The 26,361-nt window shown below is 39.3% G+C and overlaps 1 protein-coding gene across 4 annotated transcripts in view; it reads left to right on the plus strand.

The window, feature by feature from the left end:
• Window positions 1–948: 948 nt before the first annotated feature.
• LOC145986549 (putative serine hydrolase) overlaps window positions 949–26,361 on the plus strand; it is a 33,256-nt gene continuing 7,843 nt past the window's right edge. Inside the window, exon 1 of one of the 4 annotated variants that reach the window (XM_083120683.1) lies at window positions 949–1,007. In XM_083120683.1, coding sequence (XP_082976809.1) covers window positions 1,005–1,007 — 3 coding nt within the window. In that variant the 5' untranslated portion in view covers window positions 949–1,004. Of the gene's footprint in view, window positions 1,008–1,032; window positions 1,060–24,204; window positions 24,328–26,361 lie in introns of those variants that run through there. The other 3 variants (XM_083120686.1, XM_083120684.1, XM_083120685.1) reach the window with 3 other exon arrangements.

Consider the following 26,361-nt stretch of genomic DNA (forward strand, 5'->3'; position numbering starts at 1 on the left):
CGTAGCACATTACTTTCACGATTGAGGTTACAATCCATACACCAGGCTAAGTTTTTTAAAGAGAATAAATGGTTCCACACTTTTCAAAATTCCAAAAATTAAGTTTTAAGGTCAAACAACAAAAACTTTATGACTAAAATTTCCATTTAAATTTTAGAGCTTTTTCTTGAAGGTATCTTAAAATTTAATAACAAAGTATAATAATTGGGCACTTCAGTACACACTGTATGAAACGTAAAAAAAAAATAAACCTTTATGCTGGATATTCACTCATAATAATAATAATAATAATAATTATTATTATTATTTTCGAATAAAATTGTTTTATTATTATGAAATTTTAATTATTATTGTATAATTATTCTTATTATTTATATTATTCAAATTTCTAGCGACGCCCATGGGAACAATTATGAATGAACCCCCCGCCCCCCCCCGAAAATTTTTCCTGCCTACGGCCTTGGTCACCCTGTACTTTCTTTAGTAGCAATTTTTAAAAGATTGATTGATTGATTTGGTTTATTTTACTTAGCTTTTCTACCACTTTTGGCTAATTGCAAAGATGTGGATGAGTGATGATATGATGAAATGCATGAAGGGACACTCAAAAACAATGCCAATGCCAGTGTTCGAACCCGGGATATGTGGCGTCGTAGTGTGTTGTGCTAATCATTCTGCCATGGAAGTCAGCTTTTAAAAGATGAGACCATCAGTGTAGCATTTTATACTGAGATGAAAACCGGAGATTGAACCAAGTTGATAATTTTTAAGATGAGTTGAGAACAAGTGTGTCTACTTGTCTAACTACCTTCATTATAATTAATTATTTTTGTTTCTTTTACAAAATTATAAAATCTGGCCTTATCCTTAAGATGGAGGGAGGGTTTCATTATGTACTTTCACTTGGACTCTTGTCTTAAATATTTACTCTTTGTTCTTTTTCAGACAAGACTGGATGTTTTTTTGTTGGTACTAATTTGACACGAACTTACCTCCATGGCAGAATGGTGAGCGTCATACACTACAATGCAAGAGGTCTCTGGTTGAACCTTGTGCTGGGTAAGGCAAGGATCTGTTGTGTTGCTATCATTATCCATTTCATCAGTTCATCACACAATTAATGCAAGAGGTAGAAAATTGGCATAAAATAACAGAAATTGAAATAATCAGACACGAACTGAACTTCCTCAGACTTGCCACTGAATTACTTGAGTGTGTCATATATTTTATTCTCCAATCATAACATCTTTAATAACTCTGCATTGACCCATCACTTACACTTCTTTTTCATTCGTCCACAGTTGTTACATTAATTTAAAGTAGTCTGGAATTAAACAATACTTTGATGGTAAATGATAGTAATTTGTTGAGACAAAAATATACACTAATATCAGTTGAACAAATCAATGTAATTGTTTCAATTAACCAGTTGGACACATCATTTCTTATAATTTCATGGGTGGTTGGTTCTGTATTCAACAGATCTTCACACCTGCCACCTGCAGCCTTTTTGCCACCCAAATCCTTTGTATTTCTTATTATAATCCTAATGCTCCATATTATTTTAACTTGAGGAAGACTATTAAAGCTGAAAAGAAAGTATTTGTGAGCAAAGGTAAGTGGTGTCTTGCAAAATACAAGGCTCATTCAATATATAACTGGAAATATGTTGTAACAAATATTTATTACAAGCACCAAAATAACAGTACTATGTTTCAACATACACCCCCCCCCCTCTCCCTCCCAGTTCAATGCACCTACGCCAGTGCTCGATAAGGGCACTGATTCCACAGGAAAAAATATTTTGGATGCGTGCGTAACCACTCATGCCTCGCTGACTGGACTTCCTCGTCATTCTGGAACCTCGATCCTCTTAGTGCATCTTTCAGTGGGCCAAAGGTCTGGAAATCGGAAGGTGCGAGATCAGCCGAATATGGAGGGTGGGGTAAGTACTCAAACCTTAGTCCCTCGATGGTAGACAATGTGACATTGGCAGTGTGTGGTGTCGCATTGTCATGGAGCTAAGGGACACCAGTGGACACCAGACCACGTCGTTTCTGTAGAATGGCTGGTTTCAGTTTTTGGCACAAAAGGTTGGAGTAGGTGGTACTGTTTACATTATGACCTCTGGGCATGTAATGTTCAAAAATTGGTCCCTTATGGTCCCAAAACAAAGTTAACATGACCTTTCCGGCACTCCATTGAGCACGCAGTAACAGAGTGACCTGGATGTGGAGAATCTTCAACACTGGTTATGCCCTGTTTGAACTTCTCAGCCCACTCGTACACTTATGATCGACTCGTACAGTTGTCACCCTGCTGAACTGTCATGTGGCAATGAATTTCTATCGGTTTCATGCCTTCACTCAACAAAAATTTCAAGACACTTCGCTGAGTTGTCCACCCCTGCCCTGCACTCTGCACCCCCTTCCTGCTTCACTGACAGTAAGTGAGAGTAAAATAATACAGCACCCACTACAGTTAGAGCAACCAGACCAATGCAGGTATAAAGTACGGCTTAACGGCACAAATCCGTGGTAAAGAATGTGCTGGAGGAAATGTTAGCAATAAACTGATATTTCAAATATTTCCATTAGATATTTGAATTTGTATCATGACATGTCCTTCCTGGACGTATGAACAGACTGCTGAAGTATACCATCCCGCCTGATAGATATGAATCTTGTTGCAAAAAAGAATAGAAGTGATGAGATTAATGGAAGTTCATGTGATAATTTTTGTGCTGCTGTTACGATGACTTTTAGTGCATTTCATTATGATGTAAAATGTTGTTCTTAATTGCATAATCAAGATAAATAGATTCTGAATCTAGATGTTAACACGTAAGTCCTGAGTTTTGTTAATTTACTGCAAATCTTAATGTTTTCCCGTGCCCTGAGAGGTATCACGTGTATACCAATATATAGTCTCATGTTGCTCATTCTCAATTTGTATTGAGATAAATATATTCTTATGACTATTAATAATATCATATGGTTCACTCTGGCACGACCATGTCAATAATTTGGCGCACAGAACGTGAGGCCACGAGCACATTGTGCTTTAGCTACGTTAATCTTTGGTATCGTGTTTTAGATTTGCAGTTGATTCAGAACTTTTGATGCGCAACAATGGGAAAAGAAAATATTAAGAAGTGGAAGCAAAGCTTCATATGTTGAGGAAAGCACAGTTCATGTGTTTTGCTGTGAGACTACATCAAGGCTTAATGATACGTTTGTTTGCACTGAGTTTCAAAATACTTTTCATTTGAATTGTGCAAAGCTAAAGTCACCAAAGGAAAGTAATTCTCCTGGTGAATTAACATGTCTCGCATGCAAAGAAAAACTTTCAGTTACTGTTGTTCCTGTTACTGCTGATTTGCTCACGTCGTTGCAGCGAATGCTGGAGACAAATTCCAGCAACCTGGAAACTAGAATCCAGAAAAAAACGACAGAAAATGCTAGCAGTCTGGAAGCTAAAATGGCTGAAAATACTAGTAACCTAGAACTTAGAATCCAGGAAAGGATTACGGAAAATGTGAATAACCTAGAATCTAGAATGCGGGAACATTCTGATAGCTTGGAGGCTAAGTTACATGAGAACTCTAGGAGGTTAGAGGATAAACTCCAGGAAAATATGAATATCTTGGAGTTTATCACAGTTTACAACTAAAATTGGAAGAAAGTAGTAGAACTCTTGAGTGCCGGCTAGAAGAAAGGATGGAGGAGAAGCTGTCCCAGAGTTGTTCACAACTCGCTGCATCCAATTCAGAGATGGGACGGAGGATCGAACAACTGACTCTGCAAATGTCTGAGGGACAGCAGAAATTGAACGAAAGCCTTGAAATTGAGATGGTGAGCTTACGTCAAGCATGTCAGTCAAATTCTCAGCAGCTGGAATCTAAACTCCGTGAAACAGTTGTTCTGTTGAGGGAAGAAGCTGAGCAGACCAAGGAGGACTTCCGAAAGGAAATCACTGAAACGCAGAGCGGTTTCAGGGAAGAAATGTCCAGAGAGTTGGACAACCAGGTGACCAGTATGGTATATCAGCTGAGAGAAAACTTGAATTTGCGAGTTGTAGAGACGGTGGCAGAAAACCTTAAAAGCAGCATGGAGGGTCCTAGAGAGAATGCTGAAGAGTGGAAAAATTTCAACCACTTTAAGCAAGTTGCCACTCTCCGGTGAACCAGAGTTACCGCGGGTGGACCAGCTGGGCGTGCCTTTTCGAAGGTTACTGTCTCCTAGTCGTTCTGAGGTCTCTTCTGGGCAACGAAACCGTACACATGTAAAAAAAAAAAAAAGATGCCACAGAGAGATTGTTTCCAGTTCTTCAGGCAGCGAGTCGACTTGATCGGAAAAGAGAAAATCTCGAACCAATGCTACGCGTGGTGGGATGCCTCCCCGGATGGCTGACCTGAATTCCATGCGGAAATTCGACGAAAATATTATAGCCACTTCGGCTGAGATTTATCTGAAGGAATTAGATAAAAACCTTGAGATCCTTCAGATCCCGCATAGATACAGGCTGGAGATTATTTCTCGTTTGCTAACGGGCATAGCTTATCATTGGTTCTACTCTCATAAGAATGATTTCCACACATATTCAGATTTCCGTAGGGCGTTTAAGAGGCGTTTTGCATCTTCAGAGGCAAAAGAAAGGTAGTTGGCATCTGTTAGGGCCAAACGGTACAACAAAAACAATGACAATAGTTTGGAAGAATATGTTTGGTCTTTGTACTCTGCTTACAGAAACCTGAGTAGCCACTACACAGAGCAGGAGGTGGTAAACCTCATAATCGGCCAATTGCCTTATAGAGTGAAGCAATTGTGTATGGCCCACGCTCCCGTAACTGTTGATTTGCTTGCAGATTTTGTTAAGAGATACGAGCAAGCGGAAGAGCAGGATGCTTGGCGCACTGCGTGGAGGAAGGAGAATCCTACTCACCAGAACAACCGAGATATTCCAGGCAACTCGGCAAACAGAAACCCGAGGGTTCGTATGGTCCAGAGGCAGAATAATTACCGTGAAAATCGCTCTGCAGGTCCATATAGAAACGGCAATCGTTATCGTCAACAAAGCCAAAATAGACAGAGACGTGAGTATACTGCTGCCAGATACGAAACTTGTGAGAGACCACGAACTGAGAACCGTTTATCTTCCCCGGGGCACAGTAAACCTTTGAGGGAAGGTCGTAGCTCTCCACGATTGCAAGTGGCGAGCAGTGGCTTACAAACAGATGCTGCAGTGTCGTACCCTAGTAAGGAGCAGCAACAGAGCGTCGAGCTAACCAGAAATTTTTGCTGGGAGAATGGAGCAAATCTCGACCAGGTGCGGGATTTTACCCCACGCCTGGCATAGAAACGTCCCCTTCTGATGTCGGGCGGTCTCGGATAGAACTGGGGCCTGCAGAAAATATTTCCCAGTCTGTAAATAATGATCTGAAGCTGGTGTTTGTTATAAATTATGAAGAGAGTGAGTTTCTTTACAAATTGTGTCAGGCTAGTGAGTCTAAAACTTTGGAAGAGCGCCTGAGTTCAAGGCACGTGTAGCAAATGTTGATATAACTTGTATAGTGGACACTGCAGCTGAAATATCTGTTCTGAGTCTAGAGATTTGGAAGAAAATAAAGCAAAATTTACCAGGGGCCATGTTACAAGCTACTCCAGAAGTGCGACTTATTGATTTCGCTGGAAAAAGTTGAACTCTAGTTGTGGGAAAGTGCGGAATCGTGCTGGAAATTGCTGAGAGCACCATACCTTTAGAAATTTTTGTTGTGAAGGATTTGCCTTCAAACTTATTATTGGGTTATTCGTTTTTGCAGATATATGAAGCAGAGATCAATCTCAAGCATAAAAAGTTGTATCTAATGGTGGATGGAGAGCCAATTGAGCAAAAGCTAGATGATGATGATTCCGTTGATAAGCAAATGAGCGTCCGGAGGATTGAAGCTAGCTACGATAAATGGGCTACACCGCTAGAGGATATAAGGGAGAAGATTGACTCCAGTGAATTATTGGATAAGGAGCAAAGAGCCAAATTATTTAAGATATTTATTGCACATAGTAAGGTGTTTTCAGAGAGGCCTGGCACGGAAAAGGGCTTAGTTTGTGACATTCAACTGTCCAGTGACGTTCCAGTGAGTCAAAGATTTTATCCAGTTGAGTTGCAGAAATTCTTACGATTTCTTCACGTGTATTGCCAGTGTGTCTCCCAGATATTGTTCAAAATGCTCTTCAATATTGCCTCATTGGTTAATAACAATTGCAAATTATTTTTATACGTGCGGTTCTATCCAAGATTGTACTAAATTTCCAGCCCGAATCCAAAGATGGTGAAAAAGACTGGCAGAGTAAGGTTGTTCAAGTGCAGTTAAGGGAACAATATGCTGTGCAGAGGCGGAAACTGAAGCAGAAGTGCCATGCTTTGCAGTTGAAGGAGGATGACCTGGTGCTGCTAAGAAGTCATCGTCCAAGTTCAGCTGCTAACCGAACCATTTCCAAGTTGTTTTATTTGTGGACAGGACCGTTCATAGCTACCCAAGTAAAATTCAACACGGCAGTGTTATTGGACACAAAAACGCACAAGGAAGTGTGTAAGGTGAATTTCGACAATCTGAAGATTTTTAGTTGTTCTCCAGACATGAGGAAGATACTTTTAGAAGGTTGAATCCAAAATCTCCTAGACTGTGAGTGCTTCCACGAGTCGTCGTCGATTTTGTTTCTCAATGGAGGGGGCGATTGACATGTCCTTCCTGGACGTATGAACAGACTGCTGAAGTATACCATCCCGTCTGATAGATATGAATCTTGTTGCAAAAGAGAATAGAAGTGACGAGATTAATGGAAGTTCATGTGATAATTTTTGTGCTGCTCTAGATAAATAGATTCTGAATCTAGATGTTAACATGTAAGTCCTGAGTTTTGTTAATTTACTGCAAATATTTTCCCGTGCCCTGAGAGGTATCACATGTATACCAATATATAGTCTCATGTTGCTCATTCTCAATTTGTATTGAGATAAATATATTCTTATGACTATTAATAATATCATATGGTTCACTCTGGCACGACCATGTCAATCATCAGTGCAATCAATGAGTTCTGCACATCATATATGACTGTATTTTCAAGAAATACCTAACAAAATTTTTAGTAGTACAGTAAAACCTCGTTAATCCAGACTAATGGGGGATACTTGACCGGATTAACTAAAATAACCTAAAGGGCATAGGCCTAAATACACTATACAGTACAGTAAAATGTAAAGCAATACTACGTACGACAAATGCTATTGTTGACTTCTAGCCACATTTAATATCTTGCATTTTGTTTTTTTTTCCTGTCCGGATTAAGCCAAGTCCTGCTTATCAGGGTCAGGATTAACGAGGTTTTACTGAATCTAGTTTCCCTTTTTGCCTAAAAGTGATATATTTATAAATTTTATGTCAAGGCCTCTGATTTCATCATTCTCATATTCAATTCTGACACAAGAAAACTGAGATGAACTGTTTTTGGAAGTTCATATATGTGGAACCTAGAAATGTTAATCTATTTTAAATCAGTTAAATTTTGTGCAGAACGTGAAAATAAGTAGTATAGCCTTTGTGTATTGCAAAATGTAGCGGAACACTGAACACCCAGGAAATATATTTGCATGAGGAAATTAATTTTTATAATACTTTAAAATTTTCGAATTATTATTAATAATGACATTATTATTATTATTCCTGTATACGTACACCTAAGATATAAAACAATTGATGATGCCGAAAAACAAATAAATTTAATCCGTGCACTGCTTTGCATCATCATTGTCTTTTTGTGATTTTTTAAGCACTTTTCAGTGTATTCCATATACCAGGCTATACAATAATAATTTTTCCTCAGAAAATTTCTCGGACATTATGTTCCTCTAGCTACAAATGTATTTTCTCATTCCAAATTGAGCAATGCTTAAAATGTAGTGTATTGGCAATTTTCTTTGAATCTTTGAAATTCCTCCTGGACAGTGGGCATGAGATTAAAATGTATAACATTTCCGGGGAAAATAGGACATTGGTAACCCTAAGTACAGTGCACCCACCACTGACGTCGGAAGAATTCTTTTTTGGGGGGGAGCCGGAGAGGGACTGGAATTTTATATTTTAAAACATTCCACTCAAATGGCAATTCGGGGTCATTAGAAGGGGCATTTGCATTTTCCACTCTGGTTTTTCCCTAATTCTTCCTTGGTTTTATTTGAAAGTGTTGATTTTATCAAAATTTCGGAAAGGCTGTAGCCCCTTCAGACCAGCCCCCTCTGCGTACGGCAGTGGCGCCCACCAAAGTGCTCGGAAACTACTTGGTGAAATTCCCAGTGTGGAGGTTACTGGAGACACCCCCCTCCCCCCGTTCTCCACTTCTATAAATGTGCTTTCGTGTCAATTCACGTCGTGATGTATCCAGTTCCCGCATTCTTTGTAGAGGTAAACGAAAGGTAAATGTTATAATTTCGCAAGACACGGCAATTCGGAGCGGCGTGGCATGAGGACGCTTAAAGCTTGAAATGTTCCACACGGCGGCGGTTGGGCGCCATATGGCCGTGTGCACGAACGAAGATCAAATTTTAAACTCGGATCGGGAAAGGATCACTGGAAAATTCCATTGCACCAAGACGGTTCAACACTTGATCGCCATCTAGGAACATCAAAACGAGTTTGTCTTCTGATCGGTCATTCGGCACCGTTTTGGTGTCTGATCCTGGTTCACGATACTGACGCTTCGACTGCAGGCAGTTGTTTTTCAATATAAAAAGAGCGGAAAGTGATATCGAGGGCGTGCAAACGCTAGAGATGTTGGATGTACAATGCCGATAATTCGAGAAATGTGTAAAGTAAACTAAAAACGGCCAAAATAATAATAATAATTTGTGGTTCTGTGGCACAAAGTCGAAATGTTTCTAAATACTGTACTTTCTATCCCAGAACACAAAACATATGCATGTGCAAGGTAAATTACAACAGAGGAAATATGATTGTATAAATTTACGAAAATACATGTTACTGGCTATTTACACGACACGACAATATAAATATATAAGAATTAAGTAATGAAAAATTCAAATACTTACCACAATACAGTAATAATAATAATAAAATATCTTTATTGAGCGGGCGAGCGTACCATACCATATGAGCGTACGCTGTTCTCTCGCGAATGCATTTCGCAAGGCATTGAAGTCCCATAGAAGAAGGTTCCATGCTTTCTCCTTATCCTTTTGTCTTGCGCCGTCAGTTCTTTTTTAAGATTATTATTTCTTTACACCCTACTACATCCTTGTACTCGTCGACAAGGTTGATCAGTACATTTCTCAAATTCAGATAAGTTTGCGACCCGAATTACTTTCTTCTCCTACACGTTGATACTTTAACACATCACACTACTCTGTCGGGTTCTTGATTGTCATTTGTTTTAGCCAACCAATCAGGTATAGCCTTACAAATTAATCTCGGATCATTTGAACGGAATCTCGTGAACGTCGTTTTTCGTTGGTGCAATGCAAATCTTTAAACCAAGTTCATTTAGAATGGATTAAAATTGATCTCGTTCATCTGAACTTCGAAATAATCGGCGTTGGTGCACGCGGCCATCAAAATCGAATGCATTTGGTAAGGCATTAAAGTCCCGTAGAAGAAGGTTCCATGCTTTCTCCTTCTCTTTTGTGTTGTACCGTCAGTTCTTTTTTAATATTATTATTTTTTTACGCTCCACTACATCCTTGTACATATTGACAAGGTTGATTAGTACATCTTTCAAATTCATAGAAGTTTGCAGCCCGAATTATTTTCTTCTCCTACATGTTGATACTTTAACACATCACATTACTCTATTGGGTTCTTGATTGTCATTTGTTTTAGCCAACCAATCAGGTATAGCCTTACAAATTAATCTCGGATCAGTTGAACGGAATCTCCTGAACGTCGTTTTTCGTTGGTGCAATGCAAATCTTTAAACCAAGTTCATTTAGAGTGGATTACAATTGATCTCGTTCATCTGAACTTCGAAATAATCGGCGTTGGTGCACTCGGCCAATAATGAGCCACAAGCTACAAAATATTCTCACAGCTCCGCAACCCTGCTAATTTTTCCTGGCGAAAATACTTGCATGTAAGCAATAAGCATACAAATAATCTTAACTTCGTTGAAGCTGGAAATCAACATTGAATAAACTTTTATCAAGTCGTGTCGACGAAACACGTACTATGAATTTTAAAGTACGGGAAATTGCATGCACCGCTGCAAAACATTTGACTCATTCTGGGTTTTCTATAGATAACGAACTTCCTTTGTCCTTGAGGTTTTGCAGGTTACGAAATCCAAGGCACTGTGTCGCGTGATTGTTGGAAGATCAGAGATTAAATTTATAGTACACCAGTCGACGGTAATACTGCCGACCTCCGCGGAGGAGTGGTTAGCACAGCGCTTTACGACGCCAGCGTTCGAATCCTTGCATGAGCATAGGCGTTCTGTTCTTCCCTTCATCAATTTCATCTCATCTTCGCGAATAGCCAAAAGTGGCAGAAAAGCGAAGTAAAATACGCCAAATCCATCAAGGTAGTGGCGGTAGTGTCTGCTGCCATGTTCTTTTTCTGCAGTAACCTAAAAAGAGACATGCGCGTGGCAGCAGACTCGGTCTTTGTTTTATAGTGATTTTATCATGCTATGTATGCAATTACGTCTGTAAGACATACTGTGAAGTTTTAGCGATTACTTACACAAATATGTTTTAAGATTAGGTCCCTTAGCATTCTTCTAATAATAAACCTAAATGTTCTCGTAGTTAGGTTAGGTTCTGTTAGCATTAAAATAATATCGCTAAATACTTTCTAAAAAGAAAGGTTCTAAATTACCTGTACATTCATTCTCCAAGTCATAAACTTGCATTTTTCTTGTCTTTATCTGTTCTTAAGATTTGTAACATCCTCTTAGCAGACGAATTTCGTGGCAGGAGCAAATTTGACGCTTATTCTTACTGCTGGCAGCAGACTCGGCCGTCAATTAAATGTACTGTAATGCTGCAACTCAGTAGCGGAGATTAGGCGGGAAGGCGTGGAGTGCTACAGTCCTGCCGTTGTATCTCTCGGTGTTCAATCACGGCGCAGAACTGCTATTTTGACAAAATCCTGTTTCCCTGGTGGTTACTTCAGGGAGGAGGGTTTCAAAGTTTGCTGATTGTTCCTCAAACAGGGGGCCAGCGGTGTGTCTAATTGGCTGTTTGACTGTAAGTTCCTTCGTAGGCAAACACGGCAACAGAGAGTCACTGCCATAAAGTTGGTTCCCGCGCCGGATATAAGAGCGACGGGACTGTAGTTATCCCCGCAGTATGGCCTAGGCAGGCCCGTAGCTAGAGGGGGGGCAGGGGGGGCAGTTGCCCCCCCTGAGAGCCTGCTCTGCCTCCCCTGTGAAAAATACAGAACACATTCCTACTTCGAATTCTCACTAATCTTTACAATTATATCATGTGTTACTCTAGCAACATTACAAAGACACTTATTGATTTTGTGATTTATTAGGGTGTATGGGATTTCGGATAATGTCGAATCAGGATTGGGGGGGGGGGATTCCCTTCCAGATTAGACTTCGGGAAATTATTTCACAATTTGCAGTATCTAGAACAGTTGTGACATTTTGAGTAGTATTGTATTAAAGGTATCTAATGTGTTTGGATATTTTTCTTGGATGTGTTGCTATGAACTTTGAATTGGTTAAATTTTTGTTTCCCAAGTCTATCTTTTGGTAATAGTGTGGTAGAGAGAGGGAGTGGATATTTGATTTTTGTTACTTTGCGTTGCTTTTCTGCCACTTCTAGCTAATCGCAACAATGAAGGATGACGTGAAATTGATGAAGAGACACTCATAAACAGTGCCGCAACTACAGGGGGGCAGGGGGCATTGTCCTCTCCCCCTGACCTTGACAGAAGTCCATTCTAGGGGAAGCAAACATTTAAGTAAAAAACAAGACTAGGAGAATCTAAGAATAGCAGAGCAATTGGATACTCATGATGGAATAAATTTTTACGTGTTCCTTGCATTTTTCTACCAGACGGACAAGGGCACTTGCAAGGGGCACAGAGGGGCAATTGCCCCCCCTCGATTTCAAATTTTATACAAATAAAAAAACATTTCGTAAAATTTTCTTGCTCGCTTCGCTCGCAATGGCTGCTGTTCTATTCTGTTCTATAGTCCAAGATCAGAGCCATAAGTATCTATGGGGCGGCAGAAGTCGGCTCTGGAAGCCAAACGATCTTTATGAAGAAAAAAATGTTAAACAGAATGCCATGGTGCCCCGTAAAATTATTGCACCCTATTAAAATAATTTCTTTCTATGAAACTCAATATGAAATATTACTGATGACACTGTAATCCAAGAAGTCATTGATCAATGAAGGGATTCCTATTTGTTTGTCAGGTGTTAAAACATGTATTTCAACTATACTACAATTCACACAATATTTTGCAAAATGGTTAACGTAACCAGTAGGCAAACATTGTCTGTAGTGATGCAAGAGTCTCCCCTTTGAAAGAAATAAAGTCCGTGGTGGACTAAGGGACCCATGTTTTAATGTTTTAGCAAGTACAAAAAAAAAATTAGCTACAAATGTTTACACAATTCATCAAAGTGTAGATAATATGTAACCAACATTATTTAATTAATTCTATTTTCCTTGTATAATCCAACACAATGGTGTTGTTGGATTCTCGTTAGATTCCTTTGTGTGTAAAAATCTTGCATACTAGAAACTAGAGGGAATCATAATGAAGCATGATTTATAAAGGGCTCCCTTAATCAGTTCTGCAGAGAGGCCCAAAGTTGTTGGTGCATATTAATAATCTATTAACATTATCGACCTGTAAATATCAAGTAGATACAGTCCCAATTAGCCTACCTAGGTATTTATGTTAAAATTCATATTCTTTGGCAATCTAGAAAGGTCATTATCGAAATATTGCTATTTGATGTTGCTCGAAGTTCGTTTGTTCGTTGCACTTTCAAGATATCATCCCTTTCTGTTACTTACCTCTTTTCGTGGAGGGGGCAAGTGCCTCCGTGTACCCCGTTATATCTGCCAATGCGACACAATATATTAAAAATTTGCCCCCTCTAGGATTGACTTTGCCCCCCCTACAAAGAATTCCTGGCTACGGGCCTGGGCCTAGGGATATTTCAGACCGAAGTGGCACGTGACACAAACGAGCCAATCAACGGCAACGTTTCACACCGTAGCCGCATGACAGGCCGCACAAGCCTGAGTTCGATCTGTGAAATCCTCAAGCGGCACGGCACTGGGCTTACCCCCTCCCTCGTTTTGACACCAAATCACCGCGAATGCGTTAAAACTGGTTCTTATTTAATATGAAAACCCTTTGAAAATATTTGGTGGGAAGTTACATTTTAAATACCACACACAAAACTAATATTAGTGGTAAAAGTTGATGAATTACCAAGTTTTCTTGTTTGTGTGGCAATAAAAAACAGACTGTCTGAGCAACTGAATCTTCCTACTGGATTCATTACTGCAGACAATTTATACTCTAAAATATTCCGACAAAGAGTATATCTATAAAGGTGTGAGATGAGCGACCTGTGAGCAAGTAAATTTTATACGGCATTTCTGAGGGCCCACAGGTTAAGTTGCCAGGGCCCCTTTGATTGAGCCAGTACGCCGTTGCTATTTATCGCAGGCATTGTCTTATGATATGTTACTGGGAACCCACTCGACCACCTTCCACATGAAAATAAATAAATAAAGCAGTCGTGAAGTTATGTGTGGTGCCCACTGACCAAGGGCGCCGACTTTCCAAAATTTCTGTGGGTGCATATCAATGGCGGTTAGATCTGTAATTATCAAATATTGTATACTTTAAACAACTTACATGCACAATGATTGCAAGAGACAATGATATTATCAACACGTTACTAAAAGAAAATACCACATTCATCAAATTAAAATGAAAAAATCTTCATAAATGCAAATACAGTAGAGCGTCGATTATCCGAACGTCGGTCAACCGAACGACCGCTTAACCGAACTGTGTACTCGCTCACTTTCAGATATCTGTAATGAAAAAAGTACGTGACTTAGCTGCTCGTAAGCGTGTAGGCTTGCTTAGACATACCAAAATAAAGGATTTTTTTAAACGTTAATTTTGTGTACTGTGTGTATTGTTCATGCAAAATGCGTATGTAATATGTACATATTTTTGTTTAATAAACTGTACCACATACTATATATTCCTACTAAAGTTGCCTTTGTACGTTACTTTGTAATACATACTTAAAGAGATGCCTGTTTTTATGAATAAATTTACTGTACAGTACTTCTTTTTGGCAAATAAACATGTACAGTTCGATTATCCGAACAAACCAGTTTTCCGAACACCCATGTCCCCCAATTACTTCGGATAATCGACGCTCTACTGTAATTTTAATTGTATTGCAGAAAGAACTATGCAAGGATTTTGTTGTGAACAGAAACTACAAAATGACTAACTTCATGTACCAAATAATAATAATAATAATAATCATGACATGTTAACTTTCAATATAAAACACATTCCTTCTTACGTCATTTGCACTTATGAATTTCTTTATGAACATGCAAAATTGCCAAATCATTCAATCTTTTTGGGTCATTGTTGACCGCAAAAACGTTTTCATTTCGAACAAATGCATTACACGAATCCCTGTCTGCAGGCACGTATCCAGAGGGGGGGCTTAGGGGGCTCGAGCCCCCCCCGAAAGTTTTAGGTTTACACTAGATAAAATGAGGTTTTTGGTTTGGTTTCTTGTGATGTGAAATAAAATAATGTGACAATAATTTAAGGAGAGAAATAATTATCGAGGCAAGACGGAGAATGTTCAGTAACCCTGTTATTGATAATACCACATATCCAAGAAGGGGCACAGGAAATATTTCAGTTTACGTTAGATAAAATTAGGTTTTTGGCTTCTTGAATAATGTAAAAATAATGTAAGGAGAGAAATAATTATCGAGACAAGACGGAGCATGTTTTATATCCCTGTTATAATTGCGCGTATCCAAGGTGGGGATGAGGTGGCTCGAGCCCCCTTCAGGATTTTTTTTCTGTTTACACTAGATAAAATTACGATTTTGGCTTCTTGAATAATGTGATGATAATTTGGGAGAAATAATTATCGAGACAAGACGGAGAATGTTCTATAACCCTGTTATTGTTAATAGCACGTATCCAAGGTGGGGTTGAGGTGGCTCGAGCCCCCCAGGAATTTTTTTATTTTACACTAAATAAAAATAGGTTTTTGGCTTTTTGAATAATGTGACGATGATTTAAGGAGATAGAAAATTATCGAGGCAAGACGGAGAATGTTCTATAACCCTGCTGTTGATAATATTGCACGTAAACTTTTCTTGCGCTTTCGGTGTTGTCGCAGCGCACTTGAGCACTATGAAGAGACTTGTCAGCATTTTGAAGCTGCACAACAAACGTAGCGCCACATGTAAGGAGATTCGTTCTAATTTCTAATCTCTGGAAGGCGGGAGAGGGTACGTTCTTGAATGAGAGAATGAGTCAACTACTGGCAATATTAACGAATCGTTTTATCTGCGGAACGTTCTAGAATATAATGAGGATATAAATACGCGGATTCAATTTTTCGGTTGATCTGTACAAAGAATCGGTTAATGAGATTTCAGAGGTAAGTGTGACAATTCATACAGTCGATTGGTGATCAGATCAGTCAGCGTCCTCTGGTTGCTTTATAAGATATAGTGATTCGAAAATGAAGACATTGACGACAGCAGAACTTCCGGGGCCTCAGTGTAGTGCTAGTTCGGTTCCAGGGCCGAACAGATCAAGGCCTGCGCCTCTCTCTCTCTCTCTCTCTCTCTCTCTCAAGTGAATATTTCAGCAGTACCAGATATTGGAGTGGTTTATTAAAACAGAAATAAGCTGCATAGATCAACTGAAAATCAAAGTTTTGAGTGATGATTTAGTTTTGCGAGAACTAAATTTCGTATATGCAGTCCGAGAATTTCATGGCATAAAAAAATACTTTTGTTTAAACCTACTGGTTTCGAAACACATTCAAACACTTAACTACCATCAAGAGACAGCCGAAAATTTTATGAATGTCGAGAAGAGAAAGCAAGAAGATGTTGCATATGTAGACATTTTAGGCGGAAATTGCAGGCTCTATCAGGACCCAAATCTACCAACTGAACCACTTAGCCATCCTTGACTTCAACCGATTTTTCGTTAAAATGTCTACATAGTACATGTCCTGTGTATATCAAATCGTAAGGTGTTGCCTGTATAGTGAACAAGCACAGAAAATATAGGAGAGAGAAGAAAACTGAGGAGCATTCCCACCGGTTGAAAATATTTTTTTTCTGTGGTCAACAAGAGCTACTACTTCGAGGTGACAATGACATTGGCCTAATAAGGGAGATTTCACACAGTGTCGCCTGAAGATTAGGTTTGTGCGGCCTTTTGTGTCGCTACGGTGTGAAACGTTGCTGTTGATTGGCCCATTCCAATCGACATGTATCGCGTGTCCCTTTGGTCTGAAACCTTCCTAAGTCTTGAAAATCCAAGTCACAAGGATGGAAAATTAGGGCCTTGTTAAGGTTAGGTGTGAAGGCAGGCAGACGACAGCACCCTAAAGGATCATACCCAAACCTGCAGGAAGAACGCATCTTACTTCAATCTCCAATACGGAATGATAAAAACTTCTGGTGAGTTGATTTTAAAAAATGTGTCCGAGATAAAGAGAGGCGTGCCCAGGATTTTCGGAAGGCAGAGGGGTTACGCATACTATTTTTGGTGGTTAGTCCCGATTTTGCCATTTACTTCCTGTCTTTGACGTTCCTATTTTTTTTAAAAAAAAATATAAAAAATAGGAATACTGGGTCAAATGGGGTTATGACCTCACCAACCGTCCCTTGGGCACGTCACTGGAGATAAATGAGTAAGCATTTGATCATTCTGGGAGACGAAACATTAGATGTGTTGGGAACGGAAGGGTTTTCACTGTGCATTAATTGTTTCGTGATCCACCTGTATTTGAGGAGACTTGCTTTGTTTCGTGCCGGTATATGACAAGACAGCGGAAGCTGTGACAGGCATTTTTGAACACTTGTGAGTGCTAAGGCCTGAATCTGAACAATTTGGTGGGTTTCGCCTTTTATAAAAGCTGCAAACATGGGAGGCCAAGACACTTTGTGGTGGTCAGGCTCGAATCAGAGAGAAATATTCGAGAGCTGTCTGTGTCCAGTTCGCAGCCCACAATTTGAATCTCGCGTTGTCGAGTGGATTGTCCATCCCGTGCATGTGTAACAGCTTCGTAAAAACACTCAAAGACACCATAGATGTTTTGATGCCTGCTGAGAAGAAATGGACAAACACGCATACTAAGATAGTTCCAGCACACAATGTTAATACATGGAAACAGAGGAGTCGAGTGGTAAGAAACGTTCCAATTTCATGTTCTGATTAAAATGACAGCCTTACAGTGGCGACGATTTAAGGGATAGTTGCTCCCCATTTTTTTGTCCCAACATTATGGCCTCTTAATGTCAAGCCTTGTCTACCAAGAGAAAGTAAACTTTCCTTGCACCGCCCTCCACCCCCCCCCCCCCCCGTGTTTTGGAACCCAATTGCCACCACTGGTCTTGAACATACAATTGTGAGGTTCTTACTATACCCCTTAAAAATGGTGTCGAGCCCCCCCCCCGAAAGGAATTCCTGGATACGTGCCTGCCTGTCTGCAGAAGTAGCAGTTGCCGACGGAAGCACTATACTGGAATCAAAAGCGTTTTTACACACACAACAGAACACTTTGTCCAATTCTTTGTCGTAATAAATCCAAGGAAATGTATTTTTGCATCCTTCATGGTATGACCTGCCTGACGATTTCTTGACACTTGTTGCTAATGTACTACAGGAACTGGCAGAAGACACATTCTCGGATTCCTTATTTTTTGACTGAACATGCTTTTCACTATGTTCAGTGTCAGTAATATCCACCTGTGAAAACGACGACAAACGTATGACGAATTTATCCATAGCGACTAGCAAACCTACTGTTCGAATTCGAAAGTATGTAAAGAAGCAATACTGAATATTGTGTTTCAGCTTTCCACACGCGTCCCGTGCCACGTTTGGAAATTGCGAAAATTTTTGCCCGGCGAAGTAGAAATTTTAACTTCATCTCAATGTTTTAATTGCTTATTATTTTTTGATAATGGCAAGTGAGAAATATTTATTTTATTTTGTTTTTATCAAACTAAAAATCTTGTGGGTGCGGCGCACCCACACGATTATTTATGTGGGTGCTCGAGCCCCGGAGCACCCACGTAGTCGGCGCGCATGCCACTGACTGGTAAATTACAGTAACACTGTTGATACGTATTTTAAGTTCACCGATAGGCATAGGCGCCGATTCCTTCAAACATTTAGGGGGGCCCAAAGCTAAGCAAAGCGTACATACAGATTTCTTTCCGTTTGCAAGGGGAAGGGGAGGGGCGCGGTTTTTTTTTTATATCCTAGAATCCGAAGTTGAGACGTAATAATATATATATATATATATATATACACACTTGAGTTTGTATTGAATCATTGTAATTATAATTACTAGCTCTGACAACAAAAATATACCTATCAAGGTACAGGGTGTTTTCATAAAAATGTAACTGAAAGTATCCAAAACACACCTTGTTCAGTTTTTCAGTTACCATTTTATTAAAACACCATATACATTGAACTTTATGAGCTGGACAAAAATCTCTATATTGTGATTATATAATTATGTAGCATAATATTTTATATGCAACTTTTGTTCGAGAATTTGATTATGATATTCTGTTCATATACTGTGCTTTTTCCCACATTTATTTATGGAAGTTTAATATCTTCGCACATGTACACACAAACATATTTTTTAGTGTTAGTTACGCATTGTATAAGGTAGCACACATGTGTTTACAGGCATTTACTAATCCTCATTGAATAAAACAGTGGCATATTGCAATAGAAAATATTTTCAACTTTTACGAAAGGAAACAACATTCAATAAAATAGTTCATGGTCCCTTTAGTATTAATATTGTTCATTTTCTCATTATGTACTTGACGCAGTACCACAGACTTAAGACGGTTTTGGGTCATCGTACTTCGTAAATAGTTGTTGAGGCGATGCAAAGAACAAACTGCTTTCAGCCTCGCAACAAAAATGTAGCGTCAAATGCAAGCGGACTAGTCTTTCTGCTTTTCTTAAAATAGTCGCAGGAGGTATTTGCCACTAGACTATCCTAGGCTATAGCCTGGGGGCCACGAAACTGAGACGCTGAAGAGGCAGATGTGACAAGGGCCATCGATTATTGAAATTCCTTGAATTTGTAATAATAGCAAAATATACCAATATGTCAAGTACTTTTACTTGCTTTTCCATGAAAAAAGGTAGAAGGAACAGGAAGGAGTTTCTAGCGTTTAAATAAATGCATTCTTACATCATAACTTCATTTTCAGCCACACAAGTCTAAACTCAGGTAAAATATTTACTCAGATGAGTCTATATTCATAGGCGTGAGCACGGGGGGCAATTGCCCCCCCTAATCATGGACGTCCGCAGATTTTTCCATGGAGGGACAAGTAAGGTATTTTTGCATGGGGCATATTACCCCGATAATAGTGTTGCCCCCTCAAAAAACACCACTTGAATTTGCAGTTATAGCATTAATGTAAATTAATATGACTCAGATCAAATTATACGAGGTGTGGCTAGAAAGAAACCGGATTGATGTTGCTGTCGACAAACGGCAAGCACGTCAAGGTCAAGCGGTGCATGAATGTATAACGTGGTATCCTGCCTATCGAATGTGCGATTGCCCAGGGTGCGCGGCGCTCATTTCCGCTGTAGCTTGTGGACGAAGTAAGCCGTACATCTGTGCTCCGTCGGAAAAAAGTTAAGTGTGAAAGTGGAACAGCGTACCAATGTAAAGTTTCTTATGAAACTCGGAAAATCCGCCACAGAGATTTATGGTTTGTTGAAGGAAGTGTACGGAGATGAGTGTTTATCACGCACGCAAGTGTTTCAGTGGTTTCAAAGGTTTAAAGGTGGCCTTGCACGTCAAACACGGAATCCAGAATTGAAATACTTTACAGATAAAAAGGTTCTTTACGGTCCAGAACCCATTTACGCTTGCTTATTTTCTCTCCTGGACCGGAATTGAATTTATTAAAAATTCCTGGACCTTTAACAACCCTGCTAACTACCTATTTTTCGATTAACGGACTCACTCAAGAACACGATGGCTACAGTATTCCAATGCTTCTTCCTCTATTCTGTCACATAACCATGATTTTCCATGTGTTTTCCTTAATTAACTGTGTATTTGGAAAAAGAAATACCGAGAGAGAGTAGAACGCCCATTTCAGAGCAGAATCCTACTTAATTTCCCTCAGAACCCTAAAATAATTTATGAAATTTCCATCACGCAAATATGTTGTTACAAAATGGGGGGCCCAACGGAGAACTGGGGGGGGGGGCGCCTCTCCGGTTTCGGCGCCCCTGCCGATCGGGCGTTTCTACTTAGGGCTTACCTCAGTGAATTTCGAGTTCAAATTTTGTTATTGTTGTCCTACATTTTGTCTATTTCGTATTTTAAGAAAATAACCGACACTATGTCTTGAATTTCTGAAATTATATAAAATGTCAGGAGCGCAGAGAAAACATTACGGGGAGGGGCCCCGACACCTCGGGGTTGCGGGGGCGGCCGCTACGCCAATGATAGGCACAAAACAACAGAAAATACTCGGGAAGAAATTTCCTTTATGATTACATTATCTAAGTATTATTCTCTACAAAATAAGGTTAATAATTATCTATGTAAGTCCAGAAATATGTGGTGGTCGCAACTTTGACACCTAAACAGCGGCCTCCAATGAGGCACATTATACATTAGCGGGTTGCTTTAGTTGTTATTTCCTTGCATAACACGAAAAGAAGCAAGAGACAATCAAATCAGGAACAGTTAATGTTATTTTCGAACTCAACATTAAACTTTAAAAAAATGGTACTTTTATACTGCAAACATTGCATTATAGAATAGTGTAATTTGTCAAGAATTTGGAGGGGGCCCGGCCCCCGTCTGATTACGCCAATGCATCCTCTCTGCTAATCCCCAGCTTCCCACCCCACTCTGTGCAAGTCATGTTCTATCAGGAACAGAAAATGACTTTAAGTACTCTATGAACTGTGGTGCGATAAATGCTGAGCGTAGCATGATTCTTTCTTTTTTATCACGTTACGCATAAACTTTCCTGTTGGGTTAGAGGATCTACATATTTACCCTGAAAAGATGCTGACTAACGATACCAGATAAAATCCGCAGGAAGTACTGGTTACATTAATCTGGGGCTACGATCACCCATCACGTACGACACAAGATGCGGCGTGATCGTGATAGACACATTTGTTTCGAACATTCGGAAAGACATACACAGATGTTCGATGTTGTCCCATTTGTGCAATCAGTCTCAAAGATATTTATGTGCCACCTCGGTGGCCGAGTGCGTTGAGCAATCAACTCAACGAAGGTTCAGGGCAGGGTGCCAAATCATTTAAGACTGGTGGGGGAGGAAGATCTTAATCTACAAACTCCCCTCCCCCACAAACATACATATAAATTATACGATATACATATTTATAATGTTATTAAAAGTAAAAATAAATTACTTAATTAAAGTACTAAATTAGTAATTAAAAATATTATTATTATTAATTACACACAAAGAAATAAATTTGTTACTTTTATGAATATCAGATATTCTAATGTAGCAAACAAACTACTTCCTTTACTAACTGCTTAAAGATGTTAATAAATTATGAAATAGTTGAAGTGGTTTTATTATGTGTACATTTTTATTTATTTTCGCTTTATGTTAATATAAATTAATTATATTTCATAGTTATTATTGTTTTGCATTCTTGTTTTACTTCTATTGTGCGTATTGATGGAGATTTCTCTTCAGAGAAAAAGCATTGAACACTCACAACTACACTAATTTGTGTACGTTTTCGATATTATTCTTAGTACAGTATATTTGATTTAAAAGTAATTGCTTATCTTTTGTTTGTTGTAACAAAAACTCTCCCCCCGGAATTTTTTGGTGGGGGGGATTTTTGAGGCCAAGATTGTTGCTGGGGGGAAATCCCGTCTCCCCCAGGATTTCGCAGCCTGGTTCAGGGTTCGAATCTCGGCCTTGCTCTCACTAATTTAGTAATTTAATCTGATCGTCAATCATCCTTATCCTATTAACCTAAAGAGGCAAAAAAGCTACTTAAAATTAAAAAAAATACACAATTTGTAGATTATTTAATTCTCTATTATTCTGTTAACATTCTGTACAGATAGTGCTGCCAACCTAGATAATATATCTCTGAATTAACTTTTTTTCCCACTCATCGCATAACCGCTATTCCCAAATCCATCATGGCTAATTTTTGTCTCAAACCACAGATAAACAGGACATGTCACGAAAGGGGTGCCCACATTGACGGATTATGGCGCACGCTGTGCCTTCGAGATATTTGGGGGGATTTTTTCCCCCTCAAATAATGTAAAATTCAACATTTATATGTTTTTCCAAAATATATGTAAAACTTTTACACCTTAAATGCACCATATTTAATCCATTAGATGAAGAAAATAAAGTGTTTAAGGGCATTATCGAAGGATGGGGCGGGGGGAGAAATATCTCTTACATATTAGACCTTAATTGACACGTGGGTTCTGGGGGGGGGGTTAATTAAACGTTGGGAGGACAGTATCCAACTTAGATTATGGCGGGTATTTTAGTCAGAGGAGGATTGAGCATTAAATGAAGGGAGGTATCCAATTTTTGTGTATTACTATTGTCTTAGACTGTTGCGTAAATTCTGGTGTGGAGACTATTTATTTTTTGGAGGAGGCAATATCCACTCTTCAATATCAACAGTAAGTCTAAAATTAGCATGTAAATTTTCGTGGTAGGATTGAGTACTAAATTTAAAGGGGGGGATATAGAAAACTCTTGATAAGGTTTTAAATCATAGATTGTCAAGGTATTTCTGTAGTGAAGAGGGAGTTCGAACATTAAATTTTGGAGACTGTATTTAGCGATATGGTATCCACACGTTTCCGACCCCGAACGTGACAAAAGAGAAGCTGGAAAAGACTAAATATCTCGGGATTTTAAGAAAGTATTAACACCCCATTCAATTAATATTCCTGAAAGCCTGCAAAGAAATGGATGTAAAAATTTTCTTGCTCGCTATGGTGTTTAGCAAGAATGTGTGTTTGGAGCTTTATTGAGGTGAATGTGAAGTTTAATACTATAGCTGCATTACAAGACATAAGCAATATTCTCGATATTCATTAATAACATCACTTCTTAAAATATAGTGCTTAGTGTTGGTATACTGCTTAATTTAAAGCAGAGCAGGTGCATCATTTGTAACAAAAAAGCTAAGGAAAAAGATATTTTCGGTAGACATGCTGTCGTAATTAAATACTTTGTGGTTTGCGATATGGTTTGAGGGTGCGAATGATATGATTTGTGGGCGGATGCGCCATTGGCCTTGAGGGATATGGGCACCCATGAGTCACGAAACTTCAACCTGAGATAAAAAAAAAAAAATCCTGTTTCTTCTCTCCTGAAATTAGTACTCCGGGAAAGAAATCTTACACCTGTAGGTGATGTGACTGACCAGCACTGGAAAGTGGTGCTGATCACATCATCTCTCTGGTATGGCCGAGATTGAGAATTTGTAAGGCCGTTACTACCAGTGGTATGCCCTGGGGGGGGGGGGTTGTAGGGGGTCATCCCCACCCTCCCTTTGGTCCAGTATTTCTGTAAGAAAGAACAAGTGGCAAAATGAAGGCTGACTACCAATCTACGTAGTCCCACTTTTCGAAAATCCTCGGCACGCCACTGCTTACTACATAACCCCAAACCAATGTGGTTTTATGGCACTCTGCAATGCACAGGGGACTTTTTTGTGAGGTTTCCTTTAGTCGATCTACGGAAATGTTGGGAGAGCATTTTAAAAGAAGGCCAATTATATTCCCTCAGTTTCTGAGTGGTCTCCGATGTACGATTGAATAGAGGGAAATTGTTCACTTTCAGTGAGGGTATTTTTACGGAAATAAGGTTAGCATCACTGAGCAACACCGGCTGCGCTTTCTATCAGCTGATCCAGGAAGGAGATTTGTACAAGTCTCTTCTGTCGAAAGGTTGACAATAGTTGATAGGTGTCAAGTATTTTGTAAGTAAGTTTTAATAATTATTGCAGAATTCTAACCAAATAGTTTTGTTTTCTGTACACCAGAGCCAGAAACTTTTCTAAGTCTCGAATTTTGCGGTTGCTCTTAATTTTTGCTGTGTCATGGAAATAACACATTTTTGCAGGAAGAACAAGAAAGTGTGCGTCACTTGCAATCACAAAATGGAAATGGTTTTACCCAGGTTAATGTGTAGTAGTTTCTTATAATTACTTATTCATCTTCGTTTTTGCGGAGAAACTTAGTTGCAAAAGAGTAAAAAAATGAATAATGATACCTGCACAACAAACATGAATAATTTTAAAACTAGCATGTTAGTCGTATCCCAAATTTGTTAGAAATGCAGTAGATCGTATTCGGTAAGATAGGGTATCAAAGAGTACACCTGCGGCGGTAACAGTTTCATACATCGGAGGCACATTTCTTCAATTTTACACAAGAAACTACTTACGGAAATGAGTTTGGTAACACTTTGCTATACCGGAGACGGATTTCTTCAAATTTACAGGAGAAAGTACTTACGCAAATCATTTTCTGTAGCGTTGTTGATGTTCGGGAATGTAGTTTTGTTCCATTTTAATGGGAATGCATGTGGTTTTCTACGAAAATCTATTTCCGACGCGCTATTGCTGCTGCCGCCATTTGCTTTCTGCACGAGAGCACAATACGCTCTCGTATTCTCCGTATATGCTAAATTGAATGAAAGGAGTGCTAATGGAACCTAACCTAACAGGCCTAACCTAACCTAGTAGGCATACCTCGTCCTTGTGATGGTTCGTGGGGCTATCGTGAATTTTTGGGCTAACGTCAATGGTTTTTGGGGCTACCCGTGGATGGTTTGTGGGAAATAAGGAACAACAGTAAGTACTCGTTATTGTAAGAAATAAGACATTATTTTCGTTAGAAATTCATTATTTCACCTAAAAAAATGTTCCGCAATGCAGAATAGTACGTTAACAATGTAAAAAATTGCGAAATAAATCATTGATAGGTGTCTCCGGTATAGTAATTGATGGATAGCCCCCACAAAACATTGACGGATAGCCCCAAAAACCATTCACGATAGCCCCAAAAAACCTTCACGATAGCGCCACGAACCATTTCCGGCAAGGTTAAAATTTTCGTATCCCCAAAACGTATTTCTTCAATTTTACAGGAGAAAGTACTTACCGAAATGGGTTTATTTATACTTTAGGAAGGTCTTGGAAGTTTGTTTTCACCTCGTTGAAATGTTTTTGCCGGTAAATCATGTAATTTTCGACATTAATGTCACTCCAATGCACGAAAGCTGTTCCCTTGATGTCCGTCTACTACATGAACCAAATATCTGCGAGCGTTTCATGACTTAACAACCGGTCAGTGTTTTCAAATACGTGGTTTTGTAACTGTGTAACAGTTCTAGAACGTAAATAAACGTGAGTTACTGTTCATCATTTCTGATTACGAACTTGCGACAACATGACGTGCACAGGATCAGTGGCGTGCTCAATGTAAGGTTGAAGGGGGTTATAACCCCCCCCCTTTCACCCAGTATCTCTAAGGCTAATTATGAATGGTTCGTGGGGCTATCCGTCAATGGTTCGTGGGGCTATTTATGAATGGTTTGTCAGGCTATCCGTCAATGGTTCATGGGGCTATTTATGAATGGTTCGTGGGGCTATATATGAATGGTTCGTGGGGCTATCCGTGAATGGTTCGTGGGGCTATCCATGAATGGTTCGTGGGGCTATTTATGAATGGTTCGTGGGGCTATTTATGAATGGTTCGTGGGGCTATATATGAATCGTTCGTGGGGCTATCCGTAAATGGTTCGTGGGGCTATTTATGAATGGTTCGTCGGGCTATCCGTCAATGGTTCGTGGGGCTATCCGTAAATGGTTCGTGGGGCTATTTATGAATGGTTCGTCGGGCTATCCGTCAATGGTTTGTGGGGCTATCCGTGAATGGTTTGTGGGGCTATTTATGAATGGTTTGTGGGCTATCTGTGCATGGTTCGTGGGGTTTTCGAACCCAAAAAAAATT

Source organism: Lepisma saccharinum, chromosome 4 (genome assembly GCF_977018435.1).
Source record: "Lepisma saccharinum chromosome 4, izLepSacc3.1, whole genome shotgun sequence".
NCBI classification, from domain to species: Eukaryota; Metazoa; Arthropoda; class Insecta; order Zygentoma; family Lepismatidae; genus Lepisma; species Lepisma saccharinum.